The sequence below is a fragment of the Biomphalaria glabrata genome, chromosome 2 (assembly GCF_947242115.1).
Source record: "Biomphalaria glabrata chromosome 2, xgBioGlab47.1, whole genome shotgun sequence".
In the NCBI taxonomy this organism is placed as follows: Eukaryota; Metazoa; Mollusca; class Gastropoda; family Planorbidae; genus Biomphalaria; species Biomphalaria glabrata.
The window spans coordinates 45743850-45768329 of record NC_074712.1 but is presented as its reverse complement, the minus strand read 5'-3'; the positions used below and the strand labels follow the sequence as shown (position 1 = coordinate 45768329).

General features: G+C 39.9%; 1 protein-coding gene across 1 annotated transcript in view; it reads right to left on the bottom strand.

The window, feature by feature from the left end:
* Positions 1-1554: 1554 nt before the first annotated feature.
* The window catches only part of LOC106071016 (uncharacterized), a 73419-nt gene continuing 50493 nt past the window's right edge, over positions 1555-24480 (bottom strand). Inside the window, exons 14-21 of the mRNA XM_056020856.1 lie at positions 13803-13919; positions 13189-13239; positions 12781-12831; positions 11005-11058; positions 9715-9791; positions 4961-5068; positions 4104-4229; positions 1555-3492 (exon numbers count right to left, since the gene is read on the bottom strand). Coding sequence (XP_055876831.1) covers positions 3295-3492; positions 4104-4229; positions 4961-5068; positions 9715-9791; positions 11005-11058; positions 12781-12831; positions 13189-13239; positions 13803-13919 — 782 coding nt within the window. The 3' untranslated portion in view covers positions 1555-3294. The remainder of the gene's footprint in view (positions 3493-4103; positions 4230-4960; positions 5069-9714; positions 9792-11004; positions 11059-12780; positions 12832-13188; positions 13240-13802; positions 13920-24480) is intronic.

The window sequence follows — 24480 nt, the reverse complement described above, 5'->3', positions numbered from 1 at the left end:
CAACTGGACCGGGCGGGAACAAGACCTCACTGACTATTACACTCTCTCGTACATTCAATAAAGACTAAACCATTCAGTTCACAACACGTGCAAGACTATTCACATTCATAACCTGGGCCCGGGAGTACATAAACAAAGAGATATAACTATCATACAGAAATATCAACAAAGTAACATATTCACTCTCGCCATACCTCCCCCTGACAGGGTTGCTTTTTATCATATGTTTTTGTAAGTCTTTCTTCAAAGAGTGTATAGACACTTAACATATACGGTAACGATCAGAGTGCAGTGTGGAAGTGGGTAGGGGGGGGGGCTTGACCTCTTTAGAGGCCCTTGCAATTTGACAATCGACCTCATGACATGAGATAATGTAATTTTTAAATAAATAAATCTAATGTATGGTATACATACAACATGGTCACTAATTTACACAAATACATGAATAGCAAGATAACATGGCATTGGGTTAATATTTAATGAAAAAAAAAGTGGGACACTCATTTGAGGGATTTACAAATTAGGACAACTCCCCTTTCCCACCACCAAAGTCGTAAACATATATTGACATAAATGATATTAGGAATACTTTTCTTTTTAGATACTGTTGAAGTAATAACAAATAATAAACTATCAGTTTTGTGTTAGCGTCGTGTGTATTCTCAGGTCGAGGCACGTATCATTTTAAAAAACTGTCACAAATGTAAACACACACACACTGGAGACCATAAGGAGCCGTTGCAACTTTGAAAAGCACGGTACAGAGGTGGAACTCTAAAGATCTACTCAAGCTCTACATCGAATCATTATTAGATTTACGTATAAATATAAGCAAAGCTAAGATTATCTTTCAATACACTCGAAGCTACTTTAAATTTAATAAACAACTCAGTTATCGCATAATATCGTTACACTACGGCTGACTTTACCGTTTTTTTTTTTATATTATTATTGCCTAATATCAAATGATAGACTGTTATTAAAACTAGACTTCAAAGACGATGAGCACAATTTCCCTGAACAATAATTTATTAAACTCTTGAATCAATCATGACTCAATAATGCATTACATTTCAAATTCCCGAACGCGATCGTCTTTTCAGAACCGATGTTGCCTCTAGATCTAAGCCAAATTTACAATTATTTATTTTTTACTTTGAACAATTAGAATAGTTAGACCATGGAACTATGGTTAGACTAGTGTTTTCCAAATGTGGCTCACAAGCTAACGAGCTAGTAATTCTTTTCTCACCGATATACATCCACTGTTAAATTTCCAGGAAAATTGTAAGCGCCATTTTTGAGATCCGACATACGCGTCCAGGTTCCGTGCATGCAGGTTCCTGAATGTTTAATGAAGTGCTGACTGTAATAGAGGTATTGTGAAAATGACTGAGGACCAATGAACTAGATTCTATTTTGAAATTTGTGTCTGTTGTGACAAAATAATTATTATATGAATGACTATCAATAGTTGGTTATACTTTTTAAAGAAAATCGGAACTCTTTAAATAGTTTTTTTACAAAATGTTATTTATTTTTTGGATTTTGTTATTTGTTTTAAATAAAAAAACTCCCATGTCATAGAATTCTAAATCAAAACAAGAAATACAAGTGGATTACATAAAATATAAATATTTAAATAATAGCATGTATATATAATTGTATGCATTGATAGTGAATATATTCATTTAAGCTAGATCTAGATAAAAACACAGTTTATACAAATAAGTTATATCCAGGGAAGTATAGGCAGATACACCATAATGGCACTATGTAGACACTATGTAGACACTATGTAGACAATGTCAAGGAATGGACAAGCCTGTCATTGAAAGCCACTCTTTTGTTGGAAATAGAGAGGAATGAAGACAGATGGTCAACAGAAAATGTTCGGGGCTCCAATGGTCAGAAACACTATGGGATAAGTGATGGTGAAGGTTATACCCAAGAGTGTCAAGTTGGACAGGCTTCTATTGTCTAGAATTTTTTTTTGTCCTTAAACAAAACCTACCATTATGACTCATGATACACATATAGAATTCATTGACCACTAGGAGGTAACAATAGTACACTGAAGAGGGGTTCAGCTACAAAAGATGTCTGGTGTCCACCTATCCACTGAAGAGGGGTTCAGCTACAAAAGATGTCTGGTGTCCACCTATCCACTGAAGAGGGGTTCAGCTACAAAAGATGTCTGGTGTCCACCTATCCACTGAAGAGGGGTTCAGCTACAAAAGGTGTCTGGTGTCCACCTATCCACTGAAGAGGGGTTCAGCTACAAAAGATGTCTGCTGTCTACCTATCCACTGAAGAGGGGTTCAGCTACAAAAGATGTCTGGTGTCTACCTATCCAATAGATTAGAAATGAGAGACAATGGAATAGTAGTCTAGCCACCAAAGTAAAGGAATTTAAATAGCACCCCTCCAGGTTCTAGCCGAAGCTACGTTTTGATTAACATGATCTACCTCCCCACTGCACGCACACTAGTCCCACCACAGATCTTAAGTTACCAGCATGATATGAGGTCAGTTATGCTTTGTTAGCAGTACTTGAGTACATATGAGGTCAGTTATGCTTTGTTAGCAGTACTTGAGTATGTATGAGGTCAGTTATGCTTTGTTAGCAGTACTTGAGTATATATGAGGTCAGTTATACTGTGTCAGGCTCTTAGTAACGAAGCTTTCTTGTCTACATTTCACTGTTATTGTTTTTAATTCATTTTTCTTTTACAAACGAAGGAGACATAAAGGAAAATAGAAATGTAAGACAATTCAGCAAAAAAAAAGTTTTGACTTGGAATTATCTAAAATAAAAATGAAGCAGGCGAGTTTAAAATACTTAGAATTGAATACGCCAGTTCTATAAGTAACATTTCCAAAATAATTGCCACTAGATTCAAGAGTGACACACAAAGGTATAAAAAAACTAATTAAATTAAACATTTTGTCTTGAAAGTACATAATACCATCGCTAGAGTACTAAACGACACTACAATATAACTATTAACGAACACTGCTTATTCCATTTTATAGCATATAAATTTATATGGAAGTTCAATATTGGCTGCCCAATAAAAAATAAAGTGTAACCCTAATGAAATATATTGGTACAAAATTCTAAGTCTTAAACAAGCTGGGGGTCGACTGACCTTAAGCAAAAGGAAAGGCATAAAAATATTTTTTTTAAATGGATTAAATGTCAAAATATTCCAAAGTTTAACATTAACACAACGAGGTTGTTCTCTCCCTTTTTGTTTTCTCTCAACGGATAATTCTTAAAGCCTTTGAAGCCTACTTTCTTTCATTCCAATACTGCCTATTGTAGATTGGGTTCCTAGGTCTCCAGGTTCTAGCAGGGCGGACTTGTGATTCTTGCGACCCCTGCTGCCAGTTACAATCTTCTGAGGCGGCGTAAAGGCAAACCAACTGCCGGCCGTCCCCACAGAACTTGGCTTCGCAGGCCATGGCGTCTGTGTCAGCTCGCATCAACTGAGGAAACAGATTCCATTGGTCGAACAAAGTTAGGATGCAAAAATAAAAAATGTCAACTACAACCTATTCAAAAGTGTCAGCCTTGTGGTCCCTAAGAGAACAACAATACGAAAGGTTATCAATAGACTATATTTCGTCTATGACCATCTCACCTTTTTATATATTTCTATTAGTTTATTTTTACATTTTGATTTAACCTGAATAATATTCTGTGTGCATGCATTATATATACTATTCGACACACACACAGAGATTTCGTACTTTGCCTGAAAGTTAGCTAGAAGATTAACTAAATACATATTACTAAGTTTAACTTTTCTTTTTAATAACTAACCAATACGATTAGCCACCTTCAATTCAGGGAAATAAAGGCATTGCTACGGAGATATTTTAATTTCAATCATTGTCACAAATAGTCATGATGATGGTACACTTACATTCATGTAATGACAACTTTCACTGTAATGATACCACTTACAGGATTAGGCAATTCATATATTCATATAATGAGACCAATGATTCTGCAACGCAATACTTACATTCGTGTAGTCAGACTATTGTTACGATAAGGCGATAACTAGATTTATGAAATGAGATGTGATACTTACATTTTGGTAATGATTACATGTACCCTCGTCATTTTTTGTCCTGCAGCCGGATGATCCCCTTATCTGTGATAAATTCGTGCTTCCTTCTCTTGACCAGTTGGCCAATACACTTGCAACACTTTCTCCCTAAGTACAGAGACGTGATAGTGAATGACCATTTATCTTTACCATTCTACAGATATACATTTGAAGCTAAGGACTGAAGCAATGAATGGTGCATAGAGCTGGACTAGTAGGGACTAAATTTTGACTAAGAGAAACTAGTACATTTAATAAAGCGAAACAATGGCCAGTCCTGACCAGGGAACAAACAACCTAGCAGCAAAACAGAACCAGGGAACAAACAACCTAGCAGCAAAACAGAACCAGGGAACAAACAACCTAGCAGCAAAACAGAACCAGGGAAGAAACAACTCGAAAATCTTTGATAGCGATATAAAAGTTAATATATATTGGTCGATTCTACATATTGTTACCAATGAACAGTGACCGACACTGTATCGGGAGGTCTCGATGTTGTTCTTAGGTGATCAGTTAACGCTACTTTACTTATTCCAGAAGTGTCTTGTCAAAGACGACATGTTGCACTGTTTGCTTTTATGTGAAAAATAACGCCAAATGATTTTAAAAATGTCATTACTTTAAACGATCAAAACAAGACTATGGCTTGAATGTTCCTGATCCATTGGTAAATTCTATGGGGGCCGCCTCTGAGTTTGTGTGATAACACAAACTCTCTTTGTAATCTTTTTGTTGTTATTGTTTTAGTTGCTACTCTATGTTAAACAACACAATGGATTCAAAAAAAAAAAAAATTTTAAAGTTAACATTATTGAAAACCATGAACAAAGATTGACCTGGTGTAAACGTTGAAAGTTTGTGCATGTCCCCCGAGGTCCTGGAAAGTTGCTGTAGCAATTGATAATGTATTGAACCCATTGGGAAAGATAACCTTCATCCCAGACCTGTTGACAATAGAAAATAAAATAACTTGAATGTAATTATCTTAATATTTATAACAGAATGTCATACAATTCAATATAACAAAGTATTGATTATACTACAACCTATTAACAGGATGACATAACAGACAGAATGACAACACACATAACACGCACTAGTGTTTCCATGGTGTTTTATTAGTTTACCTACACAGTTACTTTAACTTACTTTGTCACTGAAACTGCAAGCATACAGAAGTCTACAGGTTCACAGCACACTATCATTTAACTATTAACACGGTCTTACATCGTTTGCATATTAAGTTTATTAGTCCAGACAGTCAGTCAACGCGTCAACACATGTCCATTTAAACAGCCAGCCAGTCAACGCGTCAACACAGGTCCATCTATACAGCCAGCCAGTATACGCGTCAACACAGGTCCATCTATACAGTCAGCCAGTCAACGCGTCAACACAGGTCCATCTATACAGCCAGCCAGTCAACGCGTCAACACAGGTCCATCTATACATCCAGCCAGTCAATGCGTCAACACAGGTCCGTCTATACAGCCAGTCAATGAGTCAACACAGGTCCATCTATACAGCCAGCCAGTCAACGCATCAACACAGGTCCATCTATACAGCCAGCCAGTCAACGCGTCAACACAGGTCCATCTATACAGCCAGCCAGTCAACGCGTCAACACAGGTCCATCTATACAGCCAGCCAGTCAACGCGTCAACACAGGTCCGTCTATACAGCCATTCAATGCGTCAACACAGGTCCATCTATACAGCCAGCCAGTCAACGCATCAACACAGGTCCATCTATACAGCCAGCCAGTCAACGCGTCAACACAGGTCCATCTATACAGCCAGCCAGTCAACGCATCAACACAGGTCCATCTATACAGCCAGCCAGTCAACGCGTCAACACAGGTCCATCTATACAGCCAGCCAGTCAACGCGTCAACACAGGTCCATCTATACAGCCAGCCAGTCAACGCGTCAACACAGGTCCATCTATACAGCCAGCCAGTCAACGCGTCAACACAGGTCCATCTATACAGCCAGCCAGTCAACACAGGTCCATCTATACAGCCAGTCAGTCAACGCGTCAACACAGGTCCATCTATACAGCCAGCCAGTCAACGCGTCAACACAGGTCCATCTATACATGTCCTTTACGAAGCGGAGAAAAAAAAAGTGGAACGGGAGTTAAAATCTTAAATTAGATCAAAAGTAAATATAAATTAAAAGACAGTATTCGGTACCCAGGGTGGGAGGAGCATAGGATGCCATTACCCCTCCCCTAACCTATTTAAGGGGAGAACTTCCACAATTAACTTTACTAAACTGCCTTAACTATGATAAATGTATGTGGCTTAGTATTGAGCTTTATAACTCGCTTTAATCTTATTATTACAATCTTAGAATGTAACTAATCTTTTATCAAACTGTTATCGTTGTTTTTTTTTAATTGTACAATGTAATGATTAATTATCTTATGAAACTATTACTTTGAAGAAAATTTTCTTTGCATTGGCATCCAACGTCCAATATAGGAAATAAATTTAACACCTTATACAAATTTTGAGAAGCATACCTTAATAAATTTTGAATCTTTAAAAGACCGTATTAAGCGAATAAGAAATGTAAAATTCAATGAAGCGCACCTTAACCACCATGATCTACTTACATGGGCGCCCTGCAGGATTTTTTACAGGGGGGGTACAAGACGCCACCTATAGGTCAGAGTCGTATCTTCATTTTTCTTGTTACTGAGAATATTAAATACAAGATATGGTGCCCCATACCTATGCGATAATCAGTGCACTGTAAATATTTGTATAAAATTTAAAAAACAACAACATGTCAACAAAGTATTTACTGTAGACGTTAGTTTATCCGTGAGGCTCGTCCTCCAAGCGGTCTATCAAACAAAAACTGTAAACGTTGGCTGTGGCTACCGAGACTGTCAAAAACTTTACTCATGAATTGCTGGCCGTCGCCATTGACTAGCTGGCAATGAACGCGTGTCGTGCAGTTCTGATATTCTTCTTAACGTTGCACTGAGCATTAGTATTGCTCGCAAGGCGAGGCGTAATGAAGAAACTAACGAATCTAAAACGTCTGGTTTTTGCTCGGCGTGTCTATGGACTGCACATTTTCAGCAGCACCAACTCATACCCGGAACCAATTTTGTCTGCCAACAGTCTCACCTTTATCAAGATGTGTTCCTCGGAGTGGTCAAGTTTTTGATTAAGTAATTAATGTGATTGCTGATAAGCTGTTGAGCGGCCACTATAATAAGCTGGACAAAATGTTTTACATGTTTCGGTTGTATTCGCTGACAATGACGTTAGACACAGACAGTGACTCTCTCTTAACAAAAGGGCCAGAACCGAAAACATAAAGAACTTTCTTAGATCTCTTCTATCGTCAACTGGTGGACGTGTTTCACCTGCTAGTTTATGGAGCGCTAACACCAACCGTAACTCCGCACGACGTAAATACATGTACCTTCACTAAATACATGTACCTTCACTAAATACATGTACCTTCACTAAATACATGTACCTTCACTAAATACATGTACCTTCACTAAATACATGTACCTTATCTAAATACAAAAATAACTCTAATTATGTGCACATGAAAATAAATCGTCACAACAAACGTGCCTACAGAACAGTTGACACCCTAAGTCATGCCTACAGAACAGTTGACACCCTAAGTCATGCCTACAGAACAGTTGACACCCTAAGTCATGCCTACAGAACATTTGACAGCCTAAGTCATGCCTACAGAACATTTGAAACCCTAAGTCATGCCTACAGAACATTTGACAGACTAAGTCATGCCTACAGAACATTTGACAGCCTAAGTCATGCCTACAGAACAGTTGACACCCTAAGTCATGCCTACAGAGCATTTGACAGACTAAGTCATGCCTACAGAACATTTGACACACTAAGTCATGCCTGCAGAACATTTGACAGACTAAGTCATGCCTACAGAACATTTGACAGCCTAAGTCATGCCTACAGAATATTTGACACCCTAAGTCATGCCTGCAGAACATTTGACAGCCTAAGTCATGCCTACAGAACATTGGACACCCTAAGTCATGCCTGCAGAACATTTGACAGACTAAGTCATGCCTACAGAACAGTTGACACCCTAAGTCATGCCTACAGAACATTTGACAGCCTAAGTCATGCCTACAGAACATTTGAAACCCTAAGTCATGCCTACAGAACATTTGACAGACTAAGTCATGCCTACAGAACATTTGACAGCCTAAGTCATGCCTACAGAACAGTTGACACCCTAAGTCATGCCTACAGAGCATTTGACAGACTAAGTCATGCCTACAGAACATTTGACACACTAAGTCATGCCTGCAGAACATTTGACAGACTAAGTCATGCCTACAGAACATTTGACAGCCTAAGTCATGCCTACAGAATATTTGACACCCTAAGTCATGCCTACAGAACATTTGACAGCCTAAGTCATGCCTACATGGTCGAGCAGGAACTACAGACTAGCCTACTTTAGTTTATTACAATAGTAAGGTATCCTTACAACTGCACTTCAACTTTATTACAATAGTAGGGTATCCTTACAACTACACTTCAACTTTATTACAATAGTAGGGTATCCTTACAACTGCACTTCAACTTTATTACAATAGTAGAGTATCCTTACAACTGCACTTCAACTTTATTACAATAGTAGGGTATCCTTACAACTGCACTTCAACTTTATTACAATAGTAAGGTATCCTTACAACTGCACTTCAACTTTATTACAATAGTAGGGTATCCTTACAACTGCACTTCAACTTTATTACAATAGTAGGGTATTCTTACAACTGCACTTCAACTTTATTACAATAGTAGGGTATCCTTACAACTGCACTTAAATTTATTACAATAGTAGGGTATCCTTACAACTGCACTTAAATTTATTACAATAGTAGGGTATCCTTACAACTGCACTTCAATTTTATTACAATAGTAAGGTATCCTTACAACTGCACTTCAACTTTATTACAATAGTAGGGTATCCTTACAACTGCACTTCAACTTTATTACAATAGTAAGGTATCCTTACAACTGCACTTCAACTTTATTACAATAGTAGGGTATCCTTACAACTGCACTTCAACTTTATTACAATAGTAGGGTATCCTTACAACTGCACTTCAACTTTATTACAATAGTAGGGTATCCTTACAACTGCACTTCAACTTGTTCAGTTGCTACTGAAATAAATTAATTGATTTGAAGTTGAATACAAATAGCTAACTACTCAGAATTCAGAAGGGTACACAAATGGCGTACACGTACATGGTCGGCCATCAATTCCTGATAAGCCTAGGCTAGCCTACAACAACATTAACTTATCTTTACAACTGTAACATTAACTTATCTTGACAGCTGTAACATTACCTTACCATTACAACTGTAACATTAACTTATCTTGACAACTGTAACATTAACTTATCTTGACAACTGTAACATTAACTTATCTTGACAACTGTACAATCTGTTCAGTTGCTATTTAGATTTTAATTGATTTGATGGTGCAAAAAAAAAGGTTAAAATTTGGTTACTCAGAATCCAGGGGAGTGCACCCCCCTGAGGGCGCCGTCTACTTACCAAGTCTTTAAGACCTCTCGATTTTCGAAGATCATTATGGGAATTGAGTAACGTCGCCATTTCAGAAGAGTCCAATGCTGTAGACATATGACAAAAGTATTTGCAGGTGAAACTTAAAAAAAATTTGGTTGGATGGATTGCTTAAGGCATTTAAAAAAAGTACTAAGGGGGCATATACAGGAGACAATTCACTAAAAAAAATTCTCTGTAGATATAGTCAGCATGTACGATTTCAGTACAGCTACAAATAAAGAAAATGAACTTGTCCATGGACCATATCAATCGTCTCTTGTTCTAGAGAAAAGGTTAACACTTATAAAATACAACTACCGAAAGACAAGCAACAAGAATGACAAAGCTCATATTCCAATACAAACTAAAGAACTCTGGCGAGGCAATCAGCGTTAGTTTCCTGATGTTGAACTGGAACACTTATAAAGCACAAGGACGTAATAGGTGTTGTACTCTGAAGACCTTACATTTTATAAACGTCTATACAGTCTCATTATTTCATTGCAATCTAATACTAGAGTCACTCATCTGAGTTTGAAAATAATTGTTGTTATAAAGGTAAAGAGGTGGCTGATGTTTTTAACCAGTTCTACTGTATCATGAAGAAAGCACTTAAATTATTTATCATCAACGATAGAATCAGGGGCGTAGCTAGGAATTTTTCACCATTTAGGGGCCCGGGGGATTGAACTCTTTGGGGGGCCCGTGCATTTTGCGTAATATTTAATATTTAAAGTAATAAACACTAATTTGGGGCCCCCCTTAAGTGGGGGCCCGGTGTAAGTGGGGGCCCGGTGGGATTTTCAATGCTCCCCCCCCTCCTTCCCCACCCTAGCTACGCCACTGGATAGAATCAACCATTACTATGTCTTTGAGGAACAGTCAGGAAGAACATCCATGTGCAGGTAAATTGGATGTGTACTGGAAAGCTATTCTAGTTCTAACCGCCATAATGTACTATCGCCATGGTTGTGTAACTTGTATAGTAAACACTAGACAGTTCGAGTCAAATCCTTATTAAAAAATTCTTTGCCTACAACGAGATTTGAACTTGAGCCCCATTACGTGGTAGCCAGGCTGAGTTAGCCAGGCTGAGGTAGCTACGCTGAGGTAGCCACGCTGAGGCAGCCAAGCTGATCTATGGTACTCAAAAACACAGCCCATATATGCCCAAACCTTTTTTTTATTAAAACGTAGACAGTGTGTTAGCTGAAACTCACCATGTAGGTGCCGAAACAGATTCATGACCAACAATAAAAAACAAACAAAAATACTTACCGTCGCCAAAATCATTGACTGGGCGGAATAGAGGCGGAACAGGAGGTAGTCTATCTGAATGTACATATTCAATTGACATATAAAGTACATAATTAATTGACATGGAATGTACATAGTAAATTGACATGTTGGTTTTGCTTTTCTTTTTATTATATGCATAACTATATAAAATAAACATAAAACAAGATATACAATTGCTGAACCAAAACTTTAAACAAATAATGTCTGGACTTTGTCGGCTTAAAAAAAAAAAGATCAGGGATCAGATACAAGTATACATCTAAAGCTACCCACCTCATTGACAAAGGCAAAAAAAGAAGACGACCTTAATAAACGCGTGCGAACGCCTGCAAGCCGTGGCATGACTTCTGTACTGACTGTTCTACATTGAAGGAACTAGATGTTGTCTGTTTATTACATGAGACTAGTGCCTGACTAAACATGAAGTTTGTTCTCCATCTTAAGGCGCATTGTTATTACGTTGTCCTAATGAGAAACACTAAATTTCTTTTTGTTAGTTTGACATGGTTCGGATGTTCTTCCAAAGTTAAAGATAATCGACTTCCTAGTCCAAACCTCCCACAGGGAGACGAGTATGGCGATGGGCACGGTATAAACCCGGCACCATCGAGACAACCAAACTACAGTCCAGAGCGCATACCACACTACCAGGCAGCCATAAATTTTGATTTAAACTATTGAAAAAGAAAGGAGTCAGGTTAAGTTTCAAAATATTTCTTATGTCTGTGGCATGTTTTTATGACGTATCGAAGATTTAACAATGATGTACAAACTAGAAACAAGAACAAGAAATATGTTGAAAGACACTAGGTAGTCCAAGACTAAACCTCAACTAGAATACAAGAAGTTCACAAAAATAATGTTTCAAATGTTTAGATCAGTTCCCCGTAAGCTACTAGAATTTAGGCATTGATTTCACTCGGCCAGCGAGCAAGGTATAATTTGTGATTATTGATTGGTATGATCATTATATGGAAATCTAGATCTAACACTGATTTAGAACTCCTCGAGATTTAGTCTAGATGATGGTCTAGATATACTTCTAGATCTAGAATGTAAATGTAATCTATATTAGATTTATGTAAAAATATTTGCAAGGGTTTAAAATTCAATAAAAATGAATTTTTAATTTACTGGTAATGCTTTATTACGGTAATACGGCTGACTACACCATGTTGGCACTAGACCTAGTTGTAGTCTTCAGCCTAATTTACATTTATTTATTTTTCACTTTGAAAAACTATAACGGTCAAACTAGTGTTTTCCCAGAAATTCTTTTCTCAGCGTCATACATCAACTGTTAAATTTCAAGGAAAATTGTAAGAGACATTTTTGAGATCAGCTGTCCAGGTTTCTGGAACCAGGTTTTTGCAGGTTCTATGAAGAACTGACTTGAATAGAGGTATCGTGAAAAATACCTCCATTTTAATAAATTCTTATTTAATTCTAAAAATAGACATCTAGCGCATAGGCTTTATTCATAAAAACTTCTACAATTTTCTGTGCAAGCTACTGGTATTAGGTACTAGAATCATCTGATGGACATCGACTCTATACATGAAATCATGAATGATATATATGGTTTTCTGCAGTTTGAACGTTTTTCTTCAATTTATTATTAAAAATTTATATTAGTGTCCTAGTAATGTTTAACAAAGTGCTAATCTTGTCTGATAAGTCTCTCAAAATTATTTTTACTCAAATACTGTCTATACAGAGCCTGGGTTGAACAGGACACTACAAAACAACACTGACCTTCACAAGATTCAGACTTTGGACAAGAGAAAAAGGTTCGAGGCGGACGTTCTGAAAGCAAACAATGGGTTAACATTTTAGCTCTCTCAATACGGTATACCACCCTATCAGTCAAGTACAACGTCTTTCCCTTGTTCGAGATACCAATTACCAATAATGAATTAAATAATTTTTTATTGTGTTGTGGGTACAAAAAAATAATTGTGCAAAATTTGAGCTTGGTCCGAGATTGGGTGTGGAAGAAAAACTTTGTACAAACTTTTGACCAGACAGTCATAGTAAAACCAGCTCGGTATCCGGGGAAAATACAATAAATACCATAGTAGCCTTTAAGTGTCCAAGAAGTATTATCATACTAGTCGCTGACACTACTCAGTTTGAGTTTACAGCAATAATAAACTATCTTACCTTCACATGGATTACAGATTGGACTTCTGACAGGCTGCTGAGGTGGAAACTCTGTAAGTGTACAATAACTTCACATGTAAGTTCGTTGTTTAAATTCATTACAAACTTTGTTAGGCTAAAACTTAGACAAAGTAAGTTTTGTCTACGAGACACGAATAAAGAAAGCTTAGATTGAATGATTTAATGAATGCAAATAAGACAGAAAAGAACTGTCGCCATGAGCCTCTTTTAAAGATTGTTAAATCAGGAAGAAGGAAGTTTGGTGATGAAGTGACCAAATTGTTTTTTCGTTGTCCAAAGCTTTCTTGGTCACTGTCTCTCTCCATCTAGTGCGGTCTAAGGCAATGTCTTCCCAATGGTCAGTCGCAATGGTCACTGTTTTGAAGTATCGTTTTATTATATTCATCCACATCTTTCATTAAGTAGCAATTATTCCTCTTAGTTCGAAATCAAAACAAAATAATTCATTACCCACTCTTAATTAACTCTTTTTGTTTAAGTGATTTATGTCTTGTCAGGTTCAATGAATAGTTGTGTGCAAAGTGTTAACTTGATCCGAGAATGGAAATGGCACTGCCTATACAAAGCCTAATTTCAAAACCAACAAAACTTACCTTGACAGGTAGTAGCGGCTGGACATTCACATGCTTTCACTTCTGGACATACACAACGTTTAGGAGATGGACATTTACAAGGTGGTGCGGGTGTACATGGGAGCGGAGTTGTAACTTCTGAAAATACACAATACAATTTTTACAGCATACTACCTGTTTTTTTTTTTTGTTTTTTTGCTTTTGTTCATTTTGTTAATATTAATATAAGAAAAATATATATAGAAAACAAAGTTTATACTAAGCGTAGTCGTATCAATAAGTTCGGATCAGTAATGTATTCACATTTGTAATAGATCTAGACTAACAATAGTAAATCTGTGCGACTAGAAATATTTCTAACACTTGTATTGTTTCTTTTCATGCTTTTAGCTCTTCACAGCCCGATGATCCTATAACTTGGCTAGAACAGCTCTTTCACTCCGCTATGATCTTATCACTTGGCTAGAACAGCTCTTTCACTCCGCTATGATCTTATCACTTGGCTAGAACAGCTCTTTCACTACGCTATGATCATATCACTCTGCTAGAACAGCTCTTTCACTCCGCTATGATCTTATCACTTGGCTAGAACAGCTCTTTCACTCCGCTATGATCTTATCACTTGGCTAAAACAGCTCTTTCACTCCGCTATGATCTTATCACTTGGCTAGAACAGCTCTTTCATTACGCTATGATCATATCACTTGGCTAGAACAGCTCTTTCACTCCGCTATGATCATATCACTTGGCTAGAACAGCTCTTTCACTACGCTATGATCATATCACTCTGCTAGAACAGCTCTTTCACTACGCTATGATCTTATCACTTGGCTAGAACAGCTCTTTCACTCCGCTATGATCTTATCACTTGGCTAGAACAGCTCTTTCACTCCGCTATGATCTTATCACTTGGCTAGAACAGCTCTTTCACTCCGCTATGATCATATCACTCTGCTAGAACAGCTCTTTCACTCCGCTATGATCATATCACTCTGCTAGAACAGCTCTTTCACTCCGCTATGATCTTATCACTTGGCTAGAACAGCTCTTTCACTCCGCTATGATCTTATCACTTGGCTAGAACAGCTCTTTCACTACGCTATGATCATATCACTTGGCTAGAACAGCTCTTTCACTCCGCTATGATCATATAACTTGGCTAGAACAGCTCTTTCACTACGCTATGATCTTATCACTTGGCTAGAACAGCTCTTTCACTCCGCTATGATCATATCACTCTGCTAGAACAGCTCTTTCACTACGCTATGATCTTATCACTTGGCTAGAACAGCTCTTTCACTCCGCTATGATCTTATCACTCTGCTAGAACAGCTCTTTCACTAAGCTATGATCTTATCACTTGGCTAGAACAGCTCTTTCACTCCGCTATGATCATATCACTTGGCTGAAAAGCTCTTTCATTCCGCTATGATCTATCACTTGGCTGAAACAGCTCTTTCACTACGCTATGATCATATAACTTGGCTGGAACAGCTCTTTCATTCCGCTATGATCTATCACTTGGCTGAAAAGCTCTTTCATTCCGCTATGATCTATCACTTGGCTGAAACAGCTCTTTCATTCCGCTATGATCTTATCACTTGGCTGAAAAGCTCTTTCATTCCGCTATGATCTATCACTTGGCTGAAAAGCTCTTTCATTCCGCTATGATCTATCACTTGGCTGAAACAGCTCTTTCACTACGCTATGATCATATCACTTGGCTAGAACAGCTCTTTCACTACGCTATGATCTTATCACTTGGCTGGAACAGCTCTTTCACTACGCTATGATCTTATCACTTGGCTGAAACAGCTCTTTCACTACGCTATGATCTTATCACTTGGCTGAAACAGCTCTTTCACTCCGCTATGATCTTATCACTTGGCTGGAACAGCTCTTTCATTCCGCTATGATCTTATTGTGACAAGTCGGATTAAAGTATTGGCCGTTTTGGGTGTCTAGGGGATTTTTATGGTTTGAGAATCCTTACTTGCACAAATAAACTACAAGCACAGCGTTAAAATGCAGGCAACAAATACTATATTTAGATGTAAACTTATGTACAGTTTATTATACAAAATAAGATAATGAAGGGGGAAATGCTGTACAGTTGCTAGTATTGAATCTAGCGTATTTACATATATAGGACTATCATCATCAGATATTAGAACCAAATGGTCTGAATGTCATTAGGCTGGTTGCTTAGCTTTTGGTCCGGTGCTGCACTGGTGAGACGGGTGTGGCTAGTACTGATGCTGTCTGCTAGTGGGCTGGCGTAGTGGATCCAGGCTCCGTGTGCAGTCCAACTTGTATGGTTGCAGAGCTAAGCTGCGTCTACCAATCAGTTAAGCCAGTGACGAGTCTGTGGCTAGCGTTGTTACTTGGACTCTTGAAGGATGAGTAGGTCTGATGTCTACAGATCTGGTGCCAGCAAATCTGCTATCAGCTTTAGGTTGCTAAGATTTCAGGCGGGTGTAGCCTATAGATAAAAGCTGCAACGATATGATGTATGCGTCGGTTTAGCCATAATGATAACACTGGGAGGTAGATGCCTTTCCGTGAAGGACATCTTCAGACTGGTGTATAGAAACCATAAGCTAGTTTCATATTTATCAAAGGGACCTAACAAATGAATATAGTGTCCCATCAAGGGAGATAACAATAACAATGGGGACTCCCATAAAGGGAAATAACAAACAGTAACAAGTGATATATGATAAGTAATATAAGTGACGCTCACCAATCACGGTGAATAGCAAGTACATACATCACTAAGATCAATGAGATGAAAGGGGAAGGGGAGATCAACGTCTGATACTCGCCCGTGCTCTCACATAAGTAAACATAGAGCATAAGTAAATACATACTCAGTAATAAGACATGTTTACAGAGGTGTTTTGATAATTCCCTGCCAAGGAATTGATCAATGATAATATATTGAAGGCTCGTGCTGAGCGCTAATATATCAGAGATAAATTAATAATAGTTAAAGAGCTAAATACATCTGGTAAGAATTGTTAATAAATTCTAGTCCAGATGGTTTGAACATTTAGCCACAAAAGTCATGATAAAAAAATATAAGTATACAGTAATCTACTTACATCATCCATGATAAGAATGCACAAATATATACACAAATAATGTAGTAATAAATGCACAAATATATATATATACATTACTAAGTAAAATGGTTCTCAAGCACTTTACAAAGCTACATACCACCAATCCAAAGTGAAATAAGGGAATGAAAATAGTCTAGAGCTCAAGCAAGAGATAGATGTGCTCCTTGTGGGCTCTCCAGCGTGAATGAGATCGGACGATGAAGTTTGTCCATATACACGTGGATAGAAAGGGGGGGGTGAGTGGCGGGAGATAGGTGCAAAGGTGGTCTAGCCTATCTGACGTCTTTGACAAAGGGGGTCCACGCTTGACCGTGACGAGAGTTTCCGGGAGAAAGACATTGCGCGAAGGCGCGAGTTGAAAGTCCAGGAAATCAGCCCAGGTGGTCAGGTGGATTATGAAGGGGAGATTATCGGAGCTCGGCCAAAATCAAGGGAGATTATACCTTGATAATGGCTAGTGCTAGACGAACAGCGTTGCCCGAGGCGTTAAGTTGCATGGGTACTTTGAAGTGACCAGCCGCTCTCGGAAGGGGGGGGGGTCAACGGATGTTTGCCACGATAGATGGAGGGAGTGTACTCTTGTCAAGGGTCTAGTGTGACACGTGTCAAGGCGGGGATAGTAACATGTGACATCGATGCCAATGGGGTGGGGTTGGATTGGAGGGGTGGTGGCTGTGTTTTTAGCGCTTGATTGGCTAAATTAATAAAATTGATGATTAATAGCGAGTAAATAAATTAATTAAATGCTTAGACCTGAGTGATACCTCGAGTGAGCTAAAACGGTTCGTCACAACCCTCCCCGCGTAAGATAGGTCTTGGTTAAAAGATCTATAAAGTGCTCACGTTGGTATCGCTCAAAGTTTCGTCTACTGTCGGTCGTAGCATTTAAGAAAATTTTCCCAGTAGTTAAGAGGTTGACAAGGTCAAGAGGGGTGTCCGTCCTAAGGGTCCGCTGTCGCCTATGTTCTGTCCGCAGGCGGATTGCCACGTGGAAGGGGCAATTCTAGAAACCTGGGAAAATAGGCCGGGTGGATAGGATTGGGTACATCTCCTTCTTGGGGCAGACCAGTAAGTGGGATGGACGTTATGGCGGAGGGCCCAATGCGCGTATGTTGGACGGGGCTTATCTCTATAGCCATAGTGAGGCGTTTCTTCGTGAGTGCGATTGATCGGCTTACCTCTAATTTTCCAGACACGGTCAATGTCAGGGAAGAGTGGCCTTAAAGTGTGGGTGGAGCCGTGATGAGGCCCACTTTCACGAGAGTGAAAGTTCACTTTCCTCTGTGACTTCCTGGCAGGATCAGTGCCAGGGATGAGTGGTTTGATAGCTGAAGAGCGGGAGTTACAAGGACTCTCACGAGTGTAGGTATTTCGCTTACCTCGTGACTTCCTAGCAGTGCCAGTGCCAGGGATGAGCGGTTTGATTGCTGAGGAGCAGGAGTTAAACGGACCTTCACAAGTGTAGTTATTACGCTTACCTCGTGATTTCCCGGCAGTGTCAGTGCCAGGGTGGCGCGGCTTGAGCTTGGCTGAGAAGCCAGTAAAGGATTTGTTAGAGTGGCGACCAGGGCTTCCAACCGGCTGGTTGCTGCCACCTTTCTGCTTTGTCGTTCTACCAACGGGCAGAGAGAAGTATGGTTTATTGACAACTCCTAGAGGTATGTACCTGGAGCCTAGAATGAAGTCATACACTGGCGATTCCATGACAACTGCCTCAATGGTACCATGCACGTACTTGCACTCTACGTGGACCCTAGCAATAGGAAGAACCTTTACAGGGATCTCACGGTCAATGGACTGAATCGTCACAGTTCTATCTGTGAGATCAGCTGGGTCAACCAGTGCTTTGCAGATAACTGAACTTACCGCACAGCCTGTGTCAAATAAGGATCGGACGTACCGCCCATTTACCAGAATGGTCTCTATCCCAGGGGGAGATGAGACAGGTTGAGGAAGTAACGGTAGGACTTCCGTTTCCATTAGGCCAAGAGAAGTGGGTTCAGGGGCCACAGTCAGTGTTGATATGACGTATGGGTCGCCCGCTGTTCTATCAGTCTGTGTTTGCTGATTAGTCACAGAGGGTTTTAGGACCGAGGTCATTACTGAAATGGTCTGTGGGGCCTGCTGCTTCTGGCGGTTGCGGTTAGATTTGCGGCTACGCATGCTGTTGTTGCAGTCATGGTAGGCTTGGTTAGGTTTGTTGCCACGCGTGCTGTTGTTACAGTCACGGTGGACTTCGTTCTGGTTATGACGAGGCTTACTTGCTGGGCGATTACAGTTTTCGTGCGTGGCTGGTTGTTGGATTGGTGCTTTTTTAGGTGGGGTTTTGCTCGAGGGCATTGGCTGAGTTGGGGCATCGCAGAGACTATTAGACTGAGCAGGAGGGTCGGGCTGAGTAGACAATGTGGTATTGTTGAGAGGAGGGGTATCAGGCATGAATGTTTCATCCTTAGCAGTAACTTCTGTGTCCGTTTGGGCAGTGTACCCAGTTGGGACATGAGCCATGGTCTTACTCTCCTCTGCTTCCTGGTCTTGTCTTGCGGATGTGCTGTTCAGCTCCAAACTCTGCGGTCTATAGCTATCTCTGATTTCTAGTATTTCCTTCTTTTTGGCTATGGCTACTTCTATTTTCCTTCTCTCTCTTTCCATAGCTATTTCATGTTCCCTTTCCTTCTCCTTTCTTCTTTCTTCCATCTCCTTATCAATTTCTGCCCTCACAAATTCTTTCTGCTTTGCCTCATCGTCATACATGACGGCCGCGAGTTCTTTGAGCTCAGCTATTTTTTGTTTCATGTCAGAGTCCGCTTTGGAGCGTGTGCCACTGGCCATGGTGGTGAGGGGTGCTAGGATGGTGAGGGTGGGTGATGAAGGGGAAAGGCGGAAGGTAGAGTAAGAGGTGGAGACGATGATGGAGCTGCTGAAAGCAATTACTTAAGAGTTACAGGAAAGGTGGTATTAACCTTTGTTTGGTGCTTAAGAACCTGTAAAAGAAGTACAATTACAGCAATACAAAATTAGAAAATTAAAATAGCTCTGAATGACACTCTTTAGTCTTGTGCTCTAACAATGATGATAGTTAAAATACTGGGGAGTTGCCTGCTGTGCTTGCAGTATTAGTTGGGTAAATCCCGGACGAAGCTCGCCATTGTGACAAGTCGGATTAAAGTATTGGCCGTTTTGGGTGTCTAGGGGATTTTTATGGTTTGAGAATCCTTACTTGCACAAATAAACTACAAGCACAGCGTTAAAATGCAGGCAACAAATACTATATTTAGATGTAAACTTATGTACAGTTTATTATACAAAATAAGATAATGAAGGGGGAAATGCTGTACAGTTGCTAGTATGGAATCTAGCGTATTTACATATATAGGACTATCATCATCAGATATTAGAACCAAATGGTCTGAATGTCATTAGGCTGGTTGCTTAGCTTTTGGTCCGGTGCTGCACTGATGAGACGGGTGTGGCTAGTACTGATGCTGTCTGCTAGTGGGCTGGCGTAGTGGATCCAGGCTCCGTGTGCAGTCCAACTTGTATGGTTGCAGAGCTAAGCTGCGTCTACCAATCAGTTAAGCCAGTGACGAGTCTGTGGCTAGCGTTGTTACTTGGACTCTTGAAGGATGAGTAGGTCTGATGTCTACAGATCTGGTGCCAGCAAATCTGCTATCAGCTTTAGGTTGCTAAGATTTCAGGCGGGTGTAGCCTATAGATAAAAGCTGCAACGATATGATGTATGCGTCGGTTTAGCCATAATGATAACACTGGGAGGTAGATGCCTTTCCGTGAAGGACATCTTCAGACTGGTGTATAGAAACCATAAGCTAGTTTCATATTTATCAAAGGGACCTAACAAATGAATATAGTGTCCCATCAAGGGAGATAACAATAACAATGGGGACTCCCATAAAGGGAAATAACAAACAGTAACAAGTGATATATGATAAGTAATATAAGTGACGCTCACCAATCACGGTGAATAGCAAGTACATACATCACTAAGATCAATGAGATGAAAGGGGAAGGGGAGATCAACGTCTGATACTCGCCCGTGCTCTCACATAAGTAAACATAGAGCATAAGTAAATACATACTCAGTAATAAGACATGTTTACAGAGGTGTTTTGATAATTCCCTGCCAAGGAATTGATCAATGATAATATATTGAAGGCTCGTGCTGAGCGCTAATATATCAGAGATAAATTAATAATAGTTAAAGAGCTAAATACATCTGGTAAGAATTGTTAATAAATTCTAGTCCAGATGGTTTGAACATTTAGCCACAAAAGTCATGATAAAAAAATATAAGTATACAGTAATCTACTTACATCATCCATGATAAGAATGCACAAATATATACACAAATAATGTAGTAATAAATGCACAAATATATATATATACATTACTAAGTAAAATGGTTCTCAAGCACTTTACAAAGTTACATACCACCAATCCAAAGTGAAATAAGGGAATGAAAATAGTCTAGAGCTCAAGCAAGAGATAGATGTGCTCCCTGTGGGCTCTCCAGCGTGAATGAGATCGGACGATGAAGTTTGTCCATATACACGTGGATAGAAAGGGGGGGGTGAGTGGCGGGAGATAGGTGCAAAGGTGGTCTAGCCTATCTGACGTCTTTGACAAAGGGGGTCCACGCTTGACCGTGACGAGAGTTTCCGGGAGATAGACATTGCGCGAAGGCGCGAGTTGAAAGTCCAGGAAATCAGCCCAGGTGGTCAGGTGGATTATGAAGGGGAGATTATCGGAGCTCGGCCAAAATCAAGGGAGATTATACCTTGATAATGGCTAGTGCTAGACGAACAGCGTTGCCCGAGGCGTTAAGTTGCATGGGTACTTTGAAGTGACCAGCCGCTCCCGGAAGGGGGGGGGTCAACGGATGTTTGCCACGATAGATGGAGGGAGTGTACTCTTGTCAAGGGTCTAGTGTGACACGTGTCAAGGCGGGGATAGTAACATGTGACATCGATGCCAATGGGGTGGGGTTGGATTGGAGGGGTGGTGGCTGTGTTTTTAGCGCTTGATTGGCTAAATTAATAAAATTGATGATTAATAGCGAGTAAATAAATTAATTAAATGCTTAGACCTGAGTGATACCTCGAGTGAGCTAAAACGGTTCGTCACACTTATCACTTGGCTGGAACAGCTCTTTCACTCCGCTATGATCATATCACTTGGCTAGAACAGCTCTTTCACTCCGCTATGATCTTATCACTTGGCTGGAACAGCTCTTTCATTCCGCTATGATCTTATCTCTTGGCTAGAACAGCTCTTTCACTACGCTATGATCATATCACTTGGCTAGAACAGCTCTTTCACTACGCTATGATCTTATCACTTGGCTGAAACAGCTCTTTCACTACGCTATGATCATATCACTTGGCTAGAACAGCTCTTTCACTACGCTATGATCATATCACTTGGCTAGAACAGCTCTTTCATTACGCTATGATCATATCACTTGGCTGAAACAGCTCTTTCACTACGCTATGATCATATCACTTGGCTGAAACAGCTCTTTCACTACGCTATGATCATATCACTTGGCTAGAACAGCTCTTTCACTACGCTATGATCATATCACTTGGCTGAAACAGCTCTTTCACTACGCTATGATCATATCACTTGGCTAGAACAGCTCTTTCACTACGCTATGATCTTATCACTTGGCTGAAACAGCTCTTTCACTACGCTATGATCTTATCACTTGGCTAGAACAGCTCTTTCACTCCGCTATGATCATATCACTTGGCTGAAAAGCTCTTTCATTCCGCTATGATCTATCACTTGGCTGAAACAGCTCTTTCATTCCGCTATGATCATATCACTTGGCTAGAACAGCTCTTTCACTACGCTATGATCATATCACTTGGCTGAAAAGCTCTTTCATTCCGCTATGATCTATCACTTGGCTGAAACAGCTCTTTCATTCCGCTATGATCATATCACTTGGTTAGAACAGCTCTTTTACTCCGCTATGATCTTATCACTTGGCTGGAACAGCTCTTTCACTCCGCTATGATCTTATCACTTGGCTGAAAAGCTCTTTCACTCCGCTATGATCTTATCACTTGGCTAGAACAGCTCTTTCACTACGCTATGATCCTATCACTTGGCTAGAACAGCTCTTTCACTCCGCTATGATCATATCACTTGGCTAGAACAGCTCTTTCACTACGCTATGATCATATCACTTGGCTAAAACAGCTCTTTCACTCCGCTATGATCATATCACTTGGCTAGAACAGCTCTTTCACTCCGCTATGATCATATCACTTGGCTAGAACAGCTCTTTCACTCCGCTATGATCATATCACTCTGCTAGAACAGCTCTTTCACTCCGCTATGATCTTATCACTTGGCTGAAACAGCTCTTTCACTACGCTATGATCTTATCACTTGGCTAGAACAGCTCTTTCACTACGCTATGATCATATCACTTGGCTGAAAAGCTCTTTCATTCCGCTATGATCTATCACTAGGCTGAAACAGCTCTTTCATTCCGCTATGATCATATCACTTGGCTAGAACAGCTCTTTCACTCCGCTATGATCTTATCACTTGGCTGGAACAGCTCTTTCACTCCGCTATGATCTTATCACTTGGCTGAAAAGCTCTTTCACTCCGCTATGATCTTATCACTTGGCTAGAACAGCTCTTTCACTACGCTATGATCCTATCACTTGGCTAGAACAGCTCTTTCACTCCGCTATGATCATATCACTTGGCTAGAACAGCTCTTTCACTACGCTATGATCATATCACTTGGCTAGAACAGCTCTTTCACTCCGCTATGATCATATCACTTGGCTAGAACAGCTCTTTCACTCCGCTATGATCATATCACTTGGCTGAAAAGCTCTTTCACTCCGCTATGATCTTATCACTTGGCTGGAACAGCTCTTTCACTACGCTATGATCTTATCACTTGGCTGAAACAGCTCTTTCACTCCGCTATGATCTTATCACTTGGCTGGAACAGCTCTTTCACTCCGCTATGATCTTATCACTTGGCTGAAACAGCTCTTTCACTCCGCTATGATCTTATCACTTGGCTGAAACAGCTCTTTCACTCCGCTATGATCTTATCACTTGGCTGGAACAGCTCTTTCACTCCGCTATGATCATATCACTTGGCTAGAACAGCTCTTTCACTCCGCTATGATCATATCACTCTGCTAGAACAGCTCTTTCACTCCGCTATGATCTTATCACTTGGCTGAAACAGCTCTTTCACTCCGCTATGATCATATCACTTGGCTAGAACAGCTCTTTCACTTCGCTATGATCATATCACTTGGCTAGAACAGCTCTTTCACTCCGCTATGATCATATCACTTGGCTAGAACAGCTCTTTCACTACGCTATGATCTTATCACTTGGCTGAAACAGCTCTTTCACTCCGCTATGATCTTATCACTTGGCTGAAACAGCTCTTTCACTACGCTATGATCATATCACTTGGCTAGAACAGCTCTTTCACTACGCTATGATCATATCACTCTGCTAGAACAGCTCTTTCACTCCGCTATGATCTTATCACTTGGCTGAAACAGCTC